At 39.9% G+C, this 23,041-nt stretch overlaps 1 protein-coding gene across 1 annotated transcript in view; it reads left to right on the top strand.

The window, feature by feature from the left end:
* Positions 1–23,041, top strand: part of LOC127911325 (cAMP and cAMP-inhibited cGMP 3',5'-cyclic phosphodiesterase 10A-like) — a 279,068-nt gene that overhangs the window by 226,934 nt on the left and 29,093 nt on the right. The window contains 6 exon segments of the mRNA XM_052477545.1: positions 6,266–6,408; positions 7,521–7,613; positions 9,874–9,942; positions 9,944–10,058; positions 11,775–11,917; positions 13,674–13,757. Of these exon segments, the coding sequence (XP_052333505.1) occupies positions 6,266–6,408; positions 7,521–7,613; positions 9,874–9,942; positions 9,944–10,058; positions 11,775–11,917; positions 13,674–13,757 (647 nt within the window).

The following is a 23,041-nucleotide window of genomic DNA, read 5'->3' as shown; positions in this document are numbered from 1 at the left end:
GTTTGTTGTTTGTTTGTTTGTTTGTTTGTCTGTCTGTTTGTTTGTTTGTTTGTCTGTCTGTTTGTTTGTTTGTTTGTCTGTTTGTTTGTTGTTTGTTTGTTTGTTTGTCTTCCACGAATGTCTGGCCCAAGTCTATGATGGTTGTCTAGGATGTGTATGAGGACCACCGTGGATGTGTGTCGTGTTGTGGTGACATACTGTACTGCGTACTGTGTATTGTATTGTCATGTGCCACTGGTGTCGCCTCAGTTCATATGTCTCATATCCTGTTTTTGATTGGGTTTTTTTTACCTGAAAATTGATGTAACTTCAACTTGTATAGCCTTGCTAACGTGTACTGTTTAAAATACAATTCTGAATTGATTTATGATTACGCCGAACCCTGGAGCGAATCAGGTGAGACTTTACAATAATGTTCCATTTGTAAATGGTTTATAACGGGTTTGTAATTCTGTTATTAACGGTTATTTTAGCATTTGTAAATGCAAAATAAAGGTAAAATAAATACAATTATAAACCATTTAATATATGGGTTATGATAAATAGGTCAAACTAGTTCGATAGTCAGTCAGTTTCTTGCCAAATAGTGAGCCACTATTGACCTCCAGCTATTAAGCATTAATAAATGCACTTACAAATGCGTATAATATTGAACACTTAAATGCATAGTTAAACAATTGTTATTTTCTCACTTTTGGGTGTGATGAATTGCTCTTGTACCAGATGCAGAAATGGTTTGTTTTCAGACCAGTTTTCAGACCAACTCCCATGATGCCCCACGTTTGAAACCCAGATGATGCATTGGTACACTTATTTATTCCAGGAATAAAAGCCTCATCTGAAGATCTCAAGTCATATTATTGGTTTGGTTCGCTGGTTCCGGAAGTTTTGCTGAATGATTTAGCAGGCTGCTCAGCTAGCTAAGTAGTTATCTAGCTAATGTTAGCTAACACCTCTGTCCTAGTTAGCTAGTAAACTTTAGCTAGCTAGCTAATGTTTAGCTAACACCTCTGTCCTAGTTAGCTAGTAAACTTTAGCTAGCTAATGTTAGCCAACACCTCTGTCCTAGTTAGCGAGTAACCTTTAGCTAGCTAGCTAATGTTAGCTAACACCTCTGTCCTAGTTAGCTAGTAAACTTTAGCTAGCTAGCATTAGGTAAAACCTCAAATGTATTTTTTTTATATAGAAATTCTGCTATACGATTTAGCACAAGATACTCTTCAGTGTAAGAATCAACGCTGGAGACGAGAAGCAAGTGCAGGGAGTGAACATTTAATGATATATCTGGACATGGGACAGGACAGGACAGCATCTGAACATGACACACGACGTTAATGCTGACACAGGGAACAAACGGGGGAGCAGACAGTTATAGACAGGGCAATCAACAAAGGGAAGGAGTCCAGATGAGTCCAATGAGCGCTGCTGCGCGTAATGATGGTGACAGATGTGAGTAATGAAGGGCAGCCTGGCGCACTTGAGCGCCAGACAGGGTGAGTGGGAGCAGGCGTGACACTTTAGCATGATATAGTTAGCTGGCTAAGTAAAACATGTTTGCTGGCTCGTTAGGTTCGCTAGCTAGCTGGCAAACTTTAGCTGCCAGCTAGCTAGTTAATATCAAAATGACAGAATTTCCATGCAAGTTGTTTAGCTAGCTTTTTTGGATTAGCACGCTAGCTAGCTAGTTATCTAACTTTTGAACTGAGCTAGTTATCTAACTTTTTGTATCTAACTAGGTAGCTGATAAGTTAGCTAGTTATCCTCCTTTGTCAGCACACTAGTGGTTCCAATTTTAAGACTAACACACACAAGCTAGCTAACTACCTAGTGTATTATTTTGATAAATAGCTAACCCCTTTAATTAATCTGTGGTAGCTAGCTATTATTGTTATTATTAGCTAGCAGTGGATAACATGACTAGCTAAACCTAAATGGTTTAGATAATGGTGATAGTATAGTTTTGTATAGCTAGAGTGTATATGCTACGTTGTCATCAATTCCTCTTCTCTCCCACAGATTACCGTACGGTCTCAGACTCCAGGATGGGAAAAAGCTTAACAAGAAAAGAAACATGATAACCCTATGTTATATTGTAAATAGTTAATCAGTTGTCACATTCTATTCTGACTTGTAATATTAAAAAGGGGTGAAAGATAACCCCCTCTGAATTAGCTACGCTATTCACTATACCAATGATAGGCTAAAGACTTGAGTCACTGCAATTAACATGTTTTCCCAATGTATCCTTACGTTACATTACATTTTATTCGTATTATGTATTACATGTTTGAGAAGATTATACGCTGTTATAAATGGTTGCAACTCATTAATAAATGTCCAGAAAGTTTCCAGTTATTTTTTTTAAAAGTTATACATATTAGTAGGCCTAATTCGTTAATAAAATGGTCACCCGTTATACATGTTGGTAACCCATTTGTTAATGACTGATTAATTGATTGATTGATTGGCACTTTTTCCACTTGTTGACAACTCAGTTATAAATATTTATAGGACTGTCACTTTAAAATAAGCGATACTTTTAGAAGTTATAAGTGTAGGTAAATAATTTATAGATTATTTGAGAGTTCTCTCAGAGTATAGACATACTTATAGGCAGTGTTGGGTTCACATCGCTGCATTCATAAGAGCAGATCCAACTCTATATTAATAAAAAATGTTCATGCAATGAATGGTGGTTATGAAGATCGAAACATTCAACGTTGTGAGAGGATACCTCCTCCACTGTTACACCAACCAATGGTATTACAGTTACCATGAGAGGATACCTCCTCCTCTGTTACACCAACCAATGGGATTACAGTTACCATGAGAGGATACCTCCTCCACTGTTACACCAACCAATGGTATTACTGTTACCATGAGAGGATACCTCCTCCACTGTTACACCAACCAATGGTATTACTGTTACCATGAGAGGATACCTCCTCCTCTGTTACACCAACCAATGGGATTACTGTTACCATGAGAGGATACCTCCTCCACTGTTACATCAACCAATGGGATTACTGTTACCATGGGGATACCTCCTCCTCTGTTACACCAACCAATGGTATTACAGTTACCATGAGAGGATACCTCCTCCACTGTTACACCAACCAATGGTATTACAGTTACCATGAGAGGATACCTCCTCCTCTGTTACACCAACCAATGGTATTACAGTTACCATGAGAGGATACCTCCTCCTCTGTTACACCAACCAATGGTATTACAGTTACCATGAGAGGATACCTCCTCCTCTGTTACACCAACCAATGGTATTACAGTTACCATGAGAGGATACCTCCTCCACTGTTACAACAACCAATGGTATTACAGTTACCATGAGAGGATACCTCCTCCTCTGTTACACCAACCAATGGTATTACAGTTACCATGAGAGGATACCTCCTCCTCTGTTACACCAACCAATGGTATTACAGTTACCATGAGAGGATACCTCCTCCACTGTTACACCAACCAATGGTATTACAGTTACCATGAGAGGATACCTCCTCCTCTGTTACACCAACCAATGGTATTACAGTTACCATGAGGATACCTCCTCCACTGTTACACCAACCAATGGTATTACAGTTACCATGAGAGGATACCTCCTCCACTGTTACACCAACCAATGGGATTACTGTTACCATGGGGATACCTCCTCCACTGTTACAACAACCAATGGTATTACAGTTACCATGAGAGGATACCTCCTCCTCTGTTACACCAACCAATGGTATTACAGTTACCATGAGAGGATACCTCCTCCACTGTTACACCAACCAATGGGATTACTGTTACCATGGGGATACCTCCTCCACTGTTACACCAACCAATGGTATTACAGTTACCATGAGAGGATACCTCCTCCACTGTTACACCAACCAATGGTATTACAGTTACCATGAGAGGATACCTCCTCCACTGTTACACCAACCAATGGGATTACAGTTACCATGAGAGGATACCTCCTCCACTGTTACATCAACCAATGGTATTACAGTTACCATGAGAGGATACCTCCTCCACTGTTACACCAACCAATGGTATTACAGTTACCATGAGAGGATACCTCCTCCACTGTTACAACAACCAATGGTATTACAGTTACCATGAGAGGATACCTCCTCCACTGTTACAACAACCAATGGTATTACAGTTACCATGAGAGGATACCTCCTCCACTGTTACATCAACCAATGGGATTACAGTTACCATGAGAGGATACCTCCTCCACTGTTACAACAACCAATGGGATTACAGTTACCATGAGAGGATACCTCCTCCACTGTTACAACAACCAATGGTATTACAGTTACCATGAGGATACCTCCTCCACTGTTACATCAACCAATGGTATTACAGTTACCATGAGAGGATACCTCCTCCACTGTTACACCAACCAATGGTATTACAGTTACCATGAGAGGATACCTCCTCCACTGTTACACCAACCAATGGTATTACAGTTACCATGAGAGGATACCTCCTCCACTGTTACACCAACCAATGGTATTACAGTTACCATGAGAGGATACCTCCTCCTCTGTTACACCAACCAATGGTATTACAGTTACCATGAGAGGATACCTCCTCCACTGTTACACCAACCAATGGGATTACAGTTACCATGAGAGGATACCTCCTCCTCTGTTACATCAACCAATGGGATTACAGTTACCATGAGAGGATACCTCCTCCACTGTTACACCAACCAATGTTATTACAGTTACCATGAGAGAATACCTCCTCCACTGTTACAACAACCAATGGGATTACTGTTACCATGGGGATACATCCTCCACTGTTACACCAACCAATGGTATTACTGTTACCATGAGAGGATACCTCCTCCACTGTTACAACAACCAATGGGATTACTGTTACCATGGGGATACACTGTTACAGCAACCAATGGTATTACGGTTACAATTTCACACCAGTGTTCACCATACTTGGACTATCACAGAGAAGTCGTAAGTGTGTTGATTAGGTTAGGAGTGATGATTGAATAATATCCTGGATATAAAGTTTGCCAAGGGCATCAGGGTTTCAAAAGGTGGGTCAAGGCGCGTCATGAAAACTAACCTCCTACCTTCCCTCTCCTACCTGACTCCCTTCCCTCTCCTACCTGACTCCCTTCCCTCTCCTACCTGCCTACCTTCCCTCTCCTACCTGCCTCCCTTCCCTCTCCTACCTGTCTCCCTTCCCTCTCCTAACTGACTCCCTTCCCTCTCCTACCTGACTCCCTTCCCTCTCCTACCTGACTCCCTTCCCTCTCCTACATGCCTCCCTTCCCTCTCCTACCTGACTCCCTTCCCTCTCCTACCTGACTCCCTTCCCTCTCCTACCTGACTCCCTTCCCTCTCCTACCTGACTCCCTTCCCTCTCCTACCTGCCTCCCTTCCCTCTCCTACCTGTCTCCCTTCCCTCTCCTACCTGACTCCCTTCCCTCTCCTACCTGACTCCCTTCCCTCTCCTACCTGACTCCATTTCCTTCCCTCTCCTACCTGTCTCCCTTCCCTCTCCTACCTGACTCCCTTCCCTCTCCTACCTGACTCCCTTCCCTCTCCTACCTGACTCCCTTCCCTCTCCTACCTGCCTCCCTTCCCTCTCCTACCTGACTCCCTTCCCTTTCCTACCTGCCTCCCTTCCCTCTCCTACCTGCCTCCCTTCCCTCTCCTACCTGCCTCCCTTCCCTCTCCTACCTGACTCCCTTCCCTCTCCTACCTGACTCCCTTCCCTCTCCTACCCGCCTCCCTTCCCTCTCCTACCTGACTCCCTTCCCTCTCCTACCTGACTCCCTTCCCTCTCCTACCTGACTCACTTCCCCCTCCTACCTGACTCACTTCCCTCTCTTTCAGTTACTGGCCCAACCCTCTAACCACTAGGCTACCTGCCTCTCTATTAAATAATTGTTAATAATGTAATTATAGCCCCTTTAAGAAACCCTTAACAAATGGAAGCTTATTGTAAAGTGCTACCGTGAATCCTAACTTCCCCTTTAAGAAACCCTTAACAAATGGAACCTTATTGTAAAAGCGCTACCGTGAATCCTAACTTCCCCTTTAAGAAACCCTTAACAAATGGAACCTTATTGTAAAGCGCTACCGTGAATCCTAACTTCCCCTTTAAGTCAAAATGTTAATTTATTCATATGGGTTGATATCAATGGGAAGGGAAGATTCGCTCCCTGTCTGTGTGACCATGTCTTTCTGTGTAGCGTACTGACGCGGTTTATCATGGTGTTGTGTTTCAGATATATGCAAAAAACCTGGTGAATGCGGACAGATGTGCCCTGTTCCAGGTGGACCACAATAACAAAGAACTGTACTCAGACCTGTTCGACATCGGGGAGGAGAACGAGGGCAAACCTGTCTTCAGGAAAACCAAAGAGATTAGGTAAGGGTCCTGATCGATCCTTTTACTGCTTATCTGAGTGATTCTCTGAAGGGTTGACTTGTGATCATGTGAATGATTCTCTGATGGCTATGTTGAATTGACAAGTGATCATGTGAATGATTCTCTGATGGCTATGTTGAATTGACAAGGGATCATGTGAATGATTCTCTGGTGACAGCAGCTGAGCAGTTGTAACCATAGAACTATAATCCCTAGAACAGGGGAACGATAATCCCTAGAACAGGGGAACTAGAATCCTAGAACAGGGAAACGATAATCCCTAGAACAGGGGAACTAGAATCCTAGAACAGGGGAACGATAATCCCTAGAACAGGGGAACTAGAATCCTAGAACAGGGGAACTAGAATCCTAGAACAGGGGAACGATAATCCCTAGAACAGGGGAACTAGAATCCTAGAACAGGGGAACTAGAATCCTAGAACAGGGGAACTAGAATCCTAGAACAGGGGAACTAGAATCCTAGAACAGGGAAACGATAATCCCTAGAACAGGGGAACTAGAATCCTAGAACAGGGGAACTAGAATCCTAGAACAGGGGAACTAGAATCCTAGAACAGGGAAACTATAAATCATATAAGAGGGAAAATAGAATTGTAGAACAGGGAAACTAGAATCCTAGAACAGGGAAACTAGAATCCTAGAACAGGGGAACTAGAATCCTAGAACAGGGAAACTATAAATCATATAAGAGGGAAAATAGAATCTTAGAACAGGGGAACTAGAATCCTAGAACAGGGGAACTAGAATCTTAGAACAGGGGAACTACAATCTTAGAACAGGGGAACTAGAATCTTAGAACAGGGGAACTAGAATCTTAGAACAGGGGAACTAGAATCCTAGAACAGGGGAACTAGAATCTTAGAACAGGGGAGCTAGAATCTTAGAACAGGGGAACTAGAATCTTAGAACAGGGGAACTAGAATCTTAGAACAGGGGAACTAGAATCTTAGAACAGGGGAACTAGAATCTTAGAACAGGGGAACTAGAATCCTAAAACAGGGAAGTAGAATTCTTATAACAGAAATGTCCATTCACCAATTCTATTTGTATGGTTGTAACCTCCAGCGCTCTTCTGTCCTCTCCTCATCCAGGTTTTCTATAGAGAAAGGTATAGCGGGCCAAGTGGCACGGACGGGGGAGGTCCTGAACATCCCAGACGCCTATGCAGACCCACGCTTTAATAGGTGAAACGTTTATTTTACCCTGGCTGAGTCTGAACTGACATCCTATCCACGGGTCGCACGTTTCGTCACAACATTGTTTTGAACGTTCGTTTTAGGACTGATGCCCCATCTGAGCATTCCACTCGATGCGGTCTCTATAGGTGGTGATGAAGATGTATACTAAAGTGCTAAACTACTGTGGCTTGGAGACATGATGACATTTCAAAAGGAGGCAAATAATTAGCAGGACAAGCTTTTATGATTTAATAAATAAATCATATTTAACCTTTTATTTAACTATGCACGACAGTTAAGAACAAATTCTTATTTCCAATGACGGCTTACCACGGCCAAACCCTAACCCGGACGACGCTGGGCCAATTGTGCGATGCCCTATGGGACTCCCAATCATGGCCGGTTGTGATACAGCCTGGAATCGAACCAGGGTCTGTAGTGACACCTCTACCACTGAGATGCAGTACCTTAGACCGCTGCGCTACTGCGGTCTAAGGCACCTCTAACACTTTAGATGCAGTATAACATTAGCTGGCTAACTAAGATCTGAAGGGAGAGCACCAACATTTTAGCTAGCTAACGTTAACATTGTTAGCTATTTCTGACTAACTTTGCTAGCTCATGGCAACAGTACCATCTCTCCAAAGTAAAATGTATGACTTCATAATGATAGCAAAGTTGTTTTCTACAAATTATTTGTCTATTTCAATAAAGCCATCATATTTCAAGGCCACTAAACTGTAATTTTGACGAAACAGTCATGAGCCGACGTTCATAAGTAATGTGGGAATCAGTCAATATGCTGCGGCATCTGCAGGACGTTGACAACAACGGCAACGATGTGACGGAGGTGCACTACTACACTATATAGTGCACTACTTTTGAGTAGATCAATATGGGCCCTGGTCAAAAGGAGTGCACTATATAGTGGATAAGGTGCCGTCTACTTTACGTGTGCTGTTTCCATTAGACCTGTTTAACCCTCAGAGCAGACCTGGGATAACTAGAGAGTCATTTCCATTAGACCTGTTTAACCCTCAGAGCAGACCTGGGATAACTAGAGAGTCATTTCCATTAGACCTGTTTAACCCTCAGAGCAGACCTGGGATAACTAGAGAGTCATTTCCATTAGACCTGTTTAACCCTCAGAGCAGACCTGGGATAACTAGAGAGTCATTTCCATTAGACCTGTTTAACCCTCAGAGCAGACCTGGGATAACTAGAGAGTCATTTCCATTAGACCTGTTTAACCCTCAGAGCAGACCTGGGATAACTAGAGAGTCATTTCCATTAGACCTGTTTAACCCTCAGAGCAGACCTGGGATAACTAGAGAGTCATTTCCTGAGTCAGCAAACACAATAGATCTGAATGTGTTTTATTAACCCTCAGAGCAGACCTGGGATAACTATAGTTTTAACTACGCTATGTGGAAAGTATATATTTTTACAAATACTGCTTTTTAAAACAATTTGAATACAGACCCCCCAAAAAAATACTACTGTTTAAAACAATTTGAATACAGCACCCCACCCCCACCCCAAAAATACTACTTTTAAAACTATTTGAATACAGACCCCCCAAGAAAAATTAAACTTTTTAAAACAATTTGAATACAGACCCCCCAAAAAATACAACTTTTTAAAAGAATTTGAATACAGACCCCCAAAAAAATACTACTTTTTAAAACTATTTGAGTACAGACCCCGCCCCCCAAAATACTACTTTTTAAAACTGTTTGAATACAGATCCGCCCCCCAAAATACTACTTTTTAAAACTGTTTGAATACAGACCCCGCCCCCCAAAATACTAATTTTTAAAACTGTTTGAATACAGACCCCGCCCCCCAAAATACTACTTTTTAAAACTGTTTGAATACAGATCCCCCGAAAATACTACTTTTTAAAACTATACTATCACTTTACAAATTAGCTCGACTAACCTGTACCCCTGCACGTTGACTCGGTACCGGTACTCTCTGTTTATAGCCTCGTTATTGTTATGTCATTTTCTTGTGTTACTTTTTGATTAGATTTTATTACTTTAGTTTATCTTGTAAATACTTTCTTCACTCTATTTATTGAACTGTATCGTTGGTTAAAGGGTTTGTAAAGTAAGCATTTCACGTTAAGTATTCAACTAAAATTTGATTTGAATATCAGCCTAATGAATTAAAACAATGGCATCATGTCAAAATGAACGCTGTGGTACATTTTAAAGTCGACGTAGTGTGATGTTATTTTTAACACTTTCCTTTCCCTTCACAGAGAGGTGGACCTCTATACGGGATACACCACGCGGAACATCCTATGCATGCCCATCGTTTCCAGGGGACCGTGATAGGGTCGTACAGATGGTTAACAAGCTGAGTGGAAGTGCCTTCACCAAAACAGACGAGAACAACTTCAAGATGTTCGCCGTCTTCTGTGCTCTAGCCTTACACTGTGCCAACGTCAGTGTTTTGTCTCTTTTAATATATATATTTATTTTTAAATCAAAATGTATTTTTATTTTGTGTCTGAAAGAAAAACAAGCCACATACACGACATTCAGGATACAGTATACAAATCATCGGAGAGTTTCTCTTTCCATTAAAATCAGCGATTCTCAACTCTGTACTACACGGTTAACCGACGCCATTTATCAATATTAGACAAAGTAAAAACTTGGAAGAGATGTGTGGTTTTGTGTGATTGTGGTTCTGTAGCTCAGTTGGTAGAGCATGGCGCTTGTAAAGCCAGGGTAGTGGGTTCGATTCCGGGACCACCCATACGTAGAATGTATGCACACATGACTGTAAGTCGCTTTGGATAAAAGCGTCTGCGAAATGGCATATATTATTATTATTATTATATTATAGATGTGGAAAATCATGACTAAAGCTGAACTATTGAGTTGTGTGTCCCTGAGACGTTGTTAAACCTCTGGAGTAGGACAGCCAGGCTGTAGCCACACTGACGCCAAACCTCTGGGGTAGGTCAGCCAGGCTGTAGCCACACTGACACCAAACCTCTGGGGTAGGACAGCCAGGCTGTAGCCACACTGACGCCAAACCGCTGGGGTAGGACAGCCAGGCTGTAGCCACACTGAAGCCGATCCTCTGGGGTAGGACAGCCAGGCTGTAGCCACACTGAAGCCGATCCTCTGGGGTAGGACAGCCAGGCTGTAGCCACACTGAAGCCGATCCTCTGGGGTAGGACAGCCAGGCTGTAGCCACACTGACACCAAACCTCTGGAGTAGGACAGCCAGGCTGTAGCCACACTGACACCAAACCTCTGGAGTAGGACAGCCAGGCTGTAGCCACACTGACACCAATCCTCTGGGGTAGGTCAGCCAGGCTGTAGCCACACTGACACCAAACCTCTGGGGTAGGACAGCCAGGCTGTAGCCACACTGACACCAATCCTCAGGGGTAGGTCAGCCAGGCTGTAGCCACACTGACACCAAACCTCTGGTGTAGGACAGCCAGGCTGTAGCCACACTGACACCAATCCTCTGGGGTAGGACAGCCAGGCTGTAGCCACACTGACACCAATCCTCTGGGGTAGGACAGCCAGGCTGTAGCCACACTGACACCAGTCCTCTGGGGTAGGACAGCCAGGCTGTAGCCACACTGACACCAAACCTCTGGGGTAGGACAGGCTGGGGGCGAGTCAGGAAAGGCGGAGAGAGGGAGGGTAGAGGGTGAGAGAGAGGAGTGATGGAAAGAGGGAAGAAGGGAAGAGAGAGACTGAGAGACTGAGAGGAGAGACGCGAGGAGAGAGATGGGGGAGAGGAGAGACAGAGGGAGAAAGAGAGGAGAGGAGAGAAAGAGAGAGTAGAGAGACTGAGGGGAGGGAGAGATGGGAGAGAGGAGAGGACAGGGGAGAGACTGAGGGGAGGAGAGGAGAAAGAGAGGTGAGATACTGAGGGGAGGGAGAGATGGGAGAAAGAGAGCGGAGGGCAGAGAGACTGAGGGGGAAAGGAGATGAGAGTGACTGAGGGGAGGATGAGGACAGGGGGAAAAGGAGAGGAGAGAGACTGAGGGGAGGATGAGGACAGGGGAAAAGGAGAGGAGAGAGAGTCTTTGGTGCCAAGGACAGGGGAACGATATGGTCTGTCTCACGGTCTGTCTCCTGTCTGTTCACATGTTCTCATCTGCTTGTCTTTCTGTCTCTGTCTGTCCAGATGTACCACCGGATCAGGCACTCTGAGTGTATCTACAGGGTAACCATGGAGAAGTTGTCCTATCACAGTATCTGTACTTCAGAGGAGTGGAAGACCCTCACACAGCTGGACCTTCCTACACCCCTATACAAAGAGATAGAACTGTGAGTGTCTAACCATAAGGCCCTATACAAAGAGATAGAACTGTGAGTGTCTAACCATAACACCCCTATACAAAGAGATATAACTGTGAGTGTCTAACCATAAGGCCCCTATACAAAGAGATATAACTGTGAGTGCCCTAAGACAGACAGACAGACAGACAGACAGACAGACAGACAGACAGACAGACAGACAGACAGACAGACGGACGGACGCAGGAGAGAATGGTCAGGAAGGGGGTGTGTCTGTGTGTGTGTGTGTGTGTGTGTGTGTGTGTGTGTGTGTGTGTGTGTGTGTGTGTGTGTGTGTGTGTGTGTGTGTGTGTGTGTGTGTGTGTGTGTGTGTGTGTGTGTGTGTGTGTGTGTGTGTGTGTGTGTGTGTGTGTGTGTGTTCGTGTGTATGTGTGTGTCTGTGTGTGTCTGTGCGTGTTTCAGCCCTGCAAGATCTACAGCTGTTGTCTGTATCTATCTCTTTCTTCCACATAAACACACACACACAAATGCATGCATGCATGCACACACTCACACACTCTCTCTCACACACACACACCCTGTTACACCACACACTGCAGCCGATGATAATCTAAGATGCTCCCTCTTTCTCTCCCTCCTCTCCCCTACCCTGTCTCTCCTTCCTACCCTCTCTCCCCCCTACCCTGTCTCTCCTTCCCACCCTCTCTCCCTCCTACCCTGTCTCTCCCCCTACCCTCTTTCCCTCCTATCCTCTCTCCCTCCTCTCCTCCTTACCCTCTCTCCCTCCTACCCTGTCTCTCCTATCCTCTCTCCCTCCTCTCCCTCATACCCTCTCTCCCTCCTACCCCTGTCTCTCCCCCTACCCTCTCTCCCTCCTACCCTGTCTCTCCCCCTACCCTCTCTCCCTCCTACCCTGTCTCTCCTTCCTACCCTCTCTCCCCCTACCCTGTCTCTCCTTCCTACCCTCTCTCCCCCTACCCTGTCTCTCCTTCCTACCCTCTCTCCCTCCTACCCTGTCTCTCCCCCTACCCTGTCTCTCTTTCCTACCCTCTCTCCCCCCCCTACCCTGTCTCTCCTTCCTACCCTCTCTCCCCCTACCCTGTCTCTCCTTCCCACCCTCTCTCCCTCCTACCCTGTCTCTCCCCCTACCCTCTTTCCCTCCTATCCTCTCTCCCTCCTCTCCCTCATACGCTCTCTCCCTCCTACCCTGTCTCTCCTATCCTCTCTCCCTCCTCTCCCTCATACCCTCTCTCCCTCCTACCCTGTCTCTCCCCCTACCCTCTCTCCCTCCTACCCTGTCTCTCCCCCTACCCTCTCTCCCTCCTACCCTGTCTCTCCTTCCTACCCTCTCTCCCCCTACCCTGTCTCTCCTTCCTACCCTCTCTCCCCCCTACCCTGTCTCTCGTTCCTACCCTCTCTCCCTCCTACCCTGTCTCTCCCCTACCCTGTCTCTCTTTCCTACCCTCTCTCCCCCTACCCTGTCTCTCCTTCCTACCCTCTCTCCCTCCTACCCTGTCTCTCCCCCTACCCTCTCTCCCTCCTACCCTGTCTCTCCTTCCTACCCTCTCTCCCCCTACCCTGTCTCTCCTTCCTACCCTCTCTCCCCCTACCCTGTCTCTCCTTCCTACCCTCTCTCCCTCCTACCCTGTCTCTCCCCCTACCCTGTCTCTCTTTCCTGCCCTCTCTCCCCCCTACCCTGTCTCTCCTTCCTACCCTCTCTCCCTCCTACCCTGTCTCTCCCCCTACCCTGTCTCTCCTTCCTACCCTCTCTCCCTCCCTTCTCCAGGTTTCATTTTGACATTAGTCAGTTTGAGGAGCTGTGGCCGGCTGTCTTTGTATACATGGTCCACAACTCATGTGGAGAGACCAGGTACGTATGTGTCCTCTGGGACATTTTACAGCTGCTTGTCATCAGGGAAATTAACTGAGCCATATATACCCATAGACTCTAAGATAAATTAACTGAGTCATATATACCCATAGACTCTAAGATAAATTAACTGAGTCAAATATACCCATAGACTCTAAGATAAATTAACTGAGTCATATATACCCATAGACTCTAAGATAAATTAACTGAGTCATATATACCCATAGACTCTAAGATAAATTAACTGAGTCATATATACCCATAGACTCTAAGATAAATTAACTGAGTCATATATACCCATAGACTCTAAGATAAATTAACTGAGCCATATATACCCATAGACTCTAAGATAAATTAACTGAGCCATATAACCCATAGACTCTAAGATAAATGAACTGAGTCATATATACCCATAGACTCTAAGATAACATTAACTGAGACTCATATATACCCATAGACTCTAAGATAAATTAACTGAGTCATATATACCCATAGACTCTAAGATAAATTAACTGAGTCATATATACCCATAGACTCTAAGATAAATTAACTGAGCCATATATACCCATAGACTCTAAGATAAATTAACTGAGCCATATATACCCATAGACTCTAAGATAAATTAACTGAGTCATATATACCCATAGATAAGATAAATTAACTGGTCATATACCCATAGACTCTAAGATAAATTAACTGAGTCATATATACCCATAGACTCTAAGATAAATTAACTGAGTCATATATACCCATAGACTCTAAGATAAATTAAGATAAATTAACTGAGCCATATATACCCATAGACTCTAAGATAAATTAACTGAGCCATATATACCCATAGACTCTAAGATAAATTAACTGAGTCATATATACCCATAGACTCTAAGATAAATTAACTGAGCCATATATACCCATAGACTCTAAGATAAATTAACTGAGTCATATATACCCATAGACTCTAAGATAAATTAACTGAGTCAAATATACCCATAGACTCTAAGATAAATTAACTAGACTCTAAGATAAATTAACTGAGTCATATATACCCATAGACTCTAAGATAAATTAACTGAGTCATATATACCCATAGACTCTAAGATAAATTAACTGAGTCATATACCCATAGACTCTAAGATAAATTAACTGAGTCATATACCCATAGACTCTAAGATAAATTAACTGAGTCATATATACCCCATAGACTCTAAGATAAATTAACTGAGTCATATATACCCATAGACTCTAAGATAAATTAACTGAGTCATATATACCCATAGACTCTAAGATAAATTAACTGAGTCATATATACCCATAGACTCTAAGATAAATTAACTGAGTCATATATACCCATAGACTCTAAGATAAATTAACTGAGTCATATATACCCATAGACTCTAAGATAAATTAACTGAGTCATATATACCCATAGACTCTAAGATAAATTAACTGACTCTAAGCCATATATACCCATAGACTCTAAGATAAATTAACTGAGTCATATATACCCATAGACTCTAAGATAAATTAACTGAGTCATATATACCCATAGACTCTAAGATAAATTAACTGAGTCATATATACCCATAGACTCTAAGATAAATTAACTGAGTCATATATACCCATAGACTCTAAGATAAATTAACTGAGCCATATATACCCATAGACTCTAAGATAAATTAACTGAGCCATATATACCCATAGACTCTAAGATAAATTAACTGAGTCATATATACCCATAGACTCTAAGATAAATTAACTGAGTCATATATACCCATAGACTCTAAGATAAATTAACTGAGTCATATATACCCATAGACTCTAAGATAAATTAACTGAGTCATATATACCCATAGACTCTAAGATAAATTAACTGAGTCATATATACCCATAGACTCTAAGATAAATTAACTGAGTCATATATACCCATAGACTCTAAGATAAATTAACTGAGTCATATATACCCATAGACTCTAAGATAAATTAACTGAGTCATATATACCCATAGACTCTAAGATAAATTAACTGAGTCATATATACCCATAGACTCTAAGATAAATTAACTGAGCCATATATACCCATAGACTCTAAGATAAATTAACTGAGTCATATATACCCATAGACTCTAAGATAAATTAACTGAGCCATATATACCCATAGACTCTAAGATAAATTAACTGAGTCATATATACCCATAGACTCTAAGATAAATTAACTGAGCCATATATACCCATAGACTCTAAGATAAATTAACTGAGTCATATATACCCATAGACTCTAAGATAAATTAACTGAGTCATAGACTCTAAGATATAACCCATAGACTCTAAGATAAATTAACTGAGTCATATATACCCATAGACTCTAAGATAAATTAACTGAGTCATATATACCATAGACTCTAAGATAAATTAACTGAGTCATATATACCCATAGACTCTAAGATAAATTAACTGAGTCATATATAGACTCTAAGATAAATAGAGGTCATATATACCCATAGACTCTAAGATAAATTAACTGAGTCATATATACCCATAGACTCTAAGATAAATTAACTGAGTCATATATACCCATAGACTCTAAGATAAATTAACTGAGCCATATATACCCATAGACTCTAAGATAAATTAACTGAGTCATATATACCCATAGACTCTAAGATAAATCAAATAACCCTGAGCCATATATACCCATAGACTCTAAGATAAATTAACTGAGTCATATATACCCATAGACTCTAAGATAAATTAACTGAGTCATATATACCCATAGACTCTAAGATAAATTAACTGAGCCATATATACCCATAGACTCTAAGATAAATTAACTGAGTCATATATACCCATAGACTCTAAGATAAATTAACTGAGTCATATATACCCATAGACTCTAAGATAATATACCCATAGACTCTAAGATAAATTAACTGAGCCATATATACCCATAGACTCTAAGATAAATTAACTGAGTCATATATACCCATAGACTCTAAGATAAATTAACTGAGCCATATATAGACTCCCATAGACTCTAAGATAAATTAACTGAGCCATATATACCCATAGACTCTAAGATAAATTAACTGAGCCATATATACCCATAGACTCTAAGATAAATTAACTGAGTCATATATACCCATAGACTCTAAGATAAATTAACTGAGTCATATATACCCATAGACTCTAAGATAAATTAACTGAGTCATATATACCCATAGACTCTAAGATAAATTAACTGAGCCATATATCATATATACCCATAGACTCTAAGATAAATTAACTGAGCCATATACCCATAGACTCTAAGATAAATTAACTGAGTCATATATAGACTCCCATAGACTCTAAGATAAATTAACTGAGTCATATATACCCATAGACTCTAAGATAAATTAACTGAGTCATATATACCCATAGACTCTAAGATAAATTAACTGAGTCATATATACCCATAGACTCTAAGATAAATTTGAGTCATATATACCCATAGACTCTAAGATAAATTAACTGAGTCATATATACCCATAGACTCTAAGATAAATTAACTGAGCCATATATACCCATAGACTCTAAGATAAATTAACTGAGTCATATATACCCATAGACTCTAAGATAAATTAACTGAGTCATATATACCCATAGACTCTAAGATAAATTAACTGAGTCATATATACCCATAGACTCTAAGATAAATTAACTGAGCCATATATACCCATAGACTCTAAGATAAATTAACTGAGTCATATATACCCATAGACTCTAAGATAAATTAACTGAGCCATATATGCCCATAGACTCTAAGATAAATTAACTGAGTCATATATCCCATAGACTCTAAGATAAATTAACTGAGTCATAATACCCCATAGACTCTAAGATAAATTAACTGAGTCATATATGCCCATAGACTCTAAGATAAATTAACTGAGCCATATATACCCATAGACTCTAAGATAAATTAACTGAGTCATATATACCCATAGACTCTAAGATAAATTAACTGAGTCATATATACCCATAGACTCTAAGATAAATTAACTGAGTCATATATACCCATAGACTCTAAGATAAATTAACTGAGCCATATATACCCATAGACTCTAAGATAAATTAACTGAGTCATATACCTTATAGACTCTAAGATAAATTAACTGAGTCATATATACCCATAGACTCTAAGATAAATTAACTGAGCCATATACCCATAGACTCTAAGATAAATTAACTGAGTCATATATACCCATAGACTCTAAGATAAATTAACTGAGCCATATATACCCATAGACTCTAAGATAAATTAACTGAGCCATATATACCCATAGACTCTAAGATAAATTAACTGAGCCATATATACCCATAGACTCTAAGATAAGAGTCAAATGCCCATAACTCTAAGATAAATTAACTGATCATATACCCATAGACTCTAAGATAAATTAACTGAGTCATATATACCCATAGACTCTAAGATAAATTAACTGAGTCATATATACCCATAGACTCTAAGATAAATTAACTGAGTCATATATACCCATAGACTCTAGACTCTAAGATAAATTAACTGAGCCATATATACCCATAGACTCTAAGATAAATTAAACTGCCCATAGACTCAAAGATATTAACTGAGCCCCATAGACTCTAAGATAAATTAACTGAGTCATATATACCCATAGACTCTAAGATAAATGAGTCATATATACCCATAGACTCTAAGATAAATTAACTGAGCCATATATGCCATAGACTCTAAGATAAATTAACTGAGTCATATATAGACCCATAGACTCTAAGATAAATTAACTGAGTCATATATACCCATAGACTCTAAGATAAATTAACTGAGTCATATATACCCATAGACTCTAAGATAAATTAACTGAGTCATATATACCCATAGACTCTAAGATAAATTAACTGAGCCATATATGCCCATAGACTCTAAGATAAATTAACTGAGTCATATATACCCATAGACTCTAAGATAAATGAACTGAGTCAATATACCCATATATACCCATATAGACTCTAAGATAAATTAACTGACTCTAAGCCATATATACCCATAGACTCTAAGATAAATTAACTGAGCCATATAACCCATAGACTCTAAGATAAATTAACTGAGTCATATATACCCATAGACTCTAAGATAAATTAACTGAGTCATATATACCCATAGACTCTAAGATAAATTAACTGAGTCATATATGCCCATAGACTCTAAGATAAATTAACTGAGCCATATATACCCATAGACTCTAAGATAAATTAACTGAGCCATATATACCCATAGACTCTAAGATAAATTAACTGAGCCATATATGCCCATAGACTCTAAGATAAATTAACTGAGTCATATATACCCATAGACTCTAAGATAAATTAACTGAGTCATATATACCCATAGACTCTAAGATAAATTAACTGAGTCATATAGCCATAGACTCTAAGATAAATAACCCATAGACTCTAAGATAAATTAACTGAGTCATATATACCCATAGACTCTAAGATAAATTAACTGAGCCATATATACCCATAGACTCTAAGATAAATTAACTGAGCCATATATACCCATAGACTCTAAGATAAATTAACTGAGCCATAATACCCATAGACTCTAAGATAAATTAACTGAGCCATATATACCCATAGACTCTAAGATAAATTAACTGAGCCATATATACCCATAGACTCTAGATAAATTAACTGAGCCATATATACTTATAGACTCTAAGATAAATTAACTGAGTCATATATACCCATAGACTCTAAGATAAATTAACTGAGCCATAAATTAATACCCATAGACTCTAAGATAAATTAACTGAGTCATATATACCCATAGACTCTAAGATAAATTAACTGAGTCATATATACCCATAGACTCTAAGATAAATTAACTGAGTCATATATACCCATAGACTCTAAGATAAATTAACTGAGCCATATATACCCATAGACTCTAAGATAAATTAACTGAGCCATATATACCCATAGACTCTAAGATAAATTAACTGAGCCATATATACCCATAGACTCTAAGATAAATTAACTGAGCCATATATGCCCATAGACTCTAAGATAAATTAACTGAGCCATATATACCCATAGACTCTAAGATAAATTAACTGAGTCATATATAGTCCCATAGACTCTAAGATAAATTAACTGAGTCATATATACCCATAGACTCTAAGATAAATTAACTGAGTCATATATACCCATAGACTCTAAGATAAATTAACTGAGTCATATATACCCATAGACTCTAAGATAAATTAACTGAGTCATATATACCCATAGACTCTAAGATAAATTAACTGAGTCATATATACCCATAGACTCTAAGATAAATATACCCATAGACTCTAAGATAAATTAACTGAGCCATATATACCCATAGACTCTAAGATAAATTAACTGAGTCAAATATACCCATAGACTCTAAGATAAATTAACTGAGCCATATACCCATAGACTCTAAGATAAATTAACTGAGCCATATATACCCATAGACTCTAAGATAAATTAACTGAGTCATATATACCCATAGACTCTAAGATAAATTAACTGAGTCATATATACCCATAGACTCTAAGATAAATTAACTGAGTCATATATACCCATAGACTCTAAGATAAATTAACTGAGTCATATATACCCATAGACTCTAAGATAAATTAACTGAGTCATATATACCCATAGACTCTAAGATAAATTAACTGAGTCATATATACCCATAGACTCTAAGATAAATTAACTGAGTCATATATACCCATAGACTCTAAGATAAATTAACTGAGTCATATATACCCATAGACTCTAAGATAAATTAACTGAGTCATATATACCCATAGACTCTAAGATAAATTAACTGAGTCATATATACCCCTCATTAGAACAGGATAAATTACTATTCCTCTAAGATACAATACATTTACCATAGACTCTCTCTCTCTACTCTTGCTAGAGTTCAAGTATATTAAGGAATATCAATATAACTGGTTGTATTTACAATACTTTGTTCTTCACTGGTTAAGGAATATCCCTATTTTCTTCACTGGCAACGGTTCTGAAATCTTGCTGCTGTGATGGAACACTGTGGAATTACACCCAGTAGATATGGGAGTTTATCAAAATTGGGTTTGTTTTTAGATTTTTGTGGGTCTGTGTAATCTGAAATAGGTCTCTCTAATGTGGTCGTATATTTGGCAGGAGGTTAGGAAGTGCAGCTCAGTTTCCACCTCATTTTGTGGGCAGTGAGCACATAGCCTGTCTTCTCTTTAGAGCCATGTCTGCCTACGGCCTTTCTCAATAGCAAGGCTCTGCTCACTGAGTCTGTACATAGTCAAAGCTTTCCTTAATTTTGGGTCAGTCACAGTGGTCAGGGATTCTGCCATGGTGTACTCTCTGTTTAGGACCAAATAGCATTCTAGTTTGCTCTGCGTTTTTGTAAATTCTTTCCAATTTGTCAAGTAATTATCTTTTAGTTTTCTCATGATTTGGTTGGGTCTAATTGTGTTGCTGGCCTGAGGCCCTGTGGGGGGTGTGTTTGTGAACAGAGCCCCAGGACTCTTCTCCAGCTTCATCTCTCTGTATGTAATGGCTTTGTTATAGTGGGGCAAAAAGTATTTAGTCAGCCACCAGTTGTGCAAGTTCTCCCACTTAAAAAGATGAGAGAGGCCTGTAATTTTCATCATAGGTACACTTCAACTATGACAGACAAAATGAAAAAAAATCAGAAAATCACATTGTAGGATTTTTTTAATTAATTAATTTGTAAATTATGGTGTTTTTTGCCAATTATAACCACATACTTGTTGTTTGTCTACAGGGATTTTATAATGTTGTATGTTTTTACCCCAACACCACTTTCCATCAATTTGTATAGCAGACCCTCATGCCAAATTGAGTCGAAAGCTTATTTTTAAATCAACAAACCATGAGAAGACTTTGCCTTTGTTTTGGTTTGTTTGGTTGTCAATTAGGATGTGCAGGGTGAATACGTGGTCTGTCGTACGGTAATTTGGTAAAATGCCAATTTGACATTTGCTCAGTACATTGTTTTCATTGAGGAAATGTACAAGTCTGCTGTTAATAATAATGCAGAGGATTTTTCCAAGGTTGCTGTTGACGCATATTCCACGGTAGTTATTGAGGTCAAATTTGTCTCCACTTTTGTGGATTTGAGTGATTAGTCCTTGGTTCCAAATATTGGGTAAGATGCCAGAGCTGAGGATGATGTTAAAGAGTTTAAGTAAAAACCTATTTTAATTTTTTGTTCTGTATATTTGTAATTTCATTGAGGATGCCATTAACACCACAGGCCTTTTTTGGGTTGGAGGGTTTTTATTTTATCTGATAGCTCATTCAAGGTATTTGGAGAATCCAGTAGGTTCTGGTAGTCTTTAATAGCTGATTCTAATATTTGTAATTGATCATGTATATGTTTTTGTTCTTTGTTATAGAAACAGATTGGAGAAGTGGTTTATCCGTACGTCTCCGTTTTGGATAGATAACTCTTTGTTTAGTGTTTTCCAATTTTCCCAGAAGTGGTTAGATGCTATGGATTCTTCAATTACATTGAGCTGATTTCTGACATGCTGTTCCTTCTTTTCCGTAGTGTATTTCTGTATTGTTTTAGTGATTCACCATAGTGAAGGCGAAGACTCAGGTTTTCCGGGTCTCTATGTTTTTGGTTGGACAGGTTTCTCAATTTCTTTCTTAGGTTTTTGCATTCTTCATCAAACCATTTGTCATTATTGTTAATTTTCTTCGGTTGTCTGCTTGAAATGTTTTTATTTGATAGATTTTAGATTTTAGATTTGATAGGGAAGCTGAGAGGTCAAATAGGCTGTTTAGGTTTTCTACTGCCAAGTTTACACCTTCACTATTACAGTGAAACATTTTGTCCAGGAAGTTGTCTAAAAGGGATTGAATTTATTGTTGACTAAAAGTTTTTTTGTTAGGTTTCCACACTACATTCCTTCCATCTATAGTATTTATTAATATTGTTCACTTAATTTGGCTTTGATGCCTCATGATTGAGTATTGCTCTGTTTAAGTAGACTGTGATTCTGCTGTGGTCCTATAGGGGTGTTAGTGGGCTGACTGAAGGCTCTGAGAGACTCTGGGTTGAGGTCAGTGGGCTGACTGTGAAGGCTCTGAGAGACTCTGGGTTGAGGTCAGTGGGCTGACTGTGAACTCTCTGAGAGACTCTGGGTTGAGGTCAGTGGGCTGACTGTGAACGCTCTGAGAGACTCTGGGTTGAGGTCAGGG

Source organism: Oncorhynchus keta, chromosome 24, assembly GCF_023373465.1.
Source record: "Oncorhynchus keta strain PuntledgeMale-10-30-2019 chromosome 24, Oket_V2, whole genome shotgun sequence".
Classification (NCBI taxonomy): Eukaryota; Metazoa; Chordata; class Actinopteri; order Salmoniformes; family Salmonidae; genus Oncorhynchus; species Oncorhynchus keta.
This window is presented reverse-complemented; position numbering and strand designations above follow the sequence as displayed.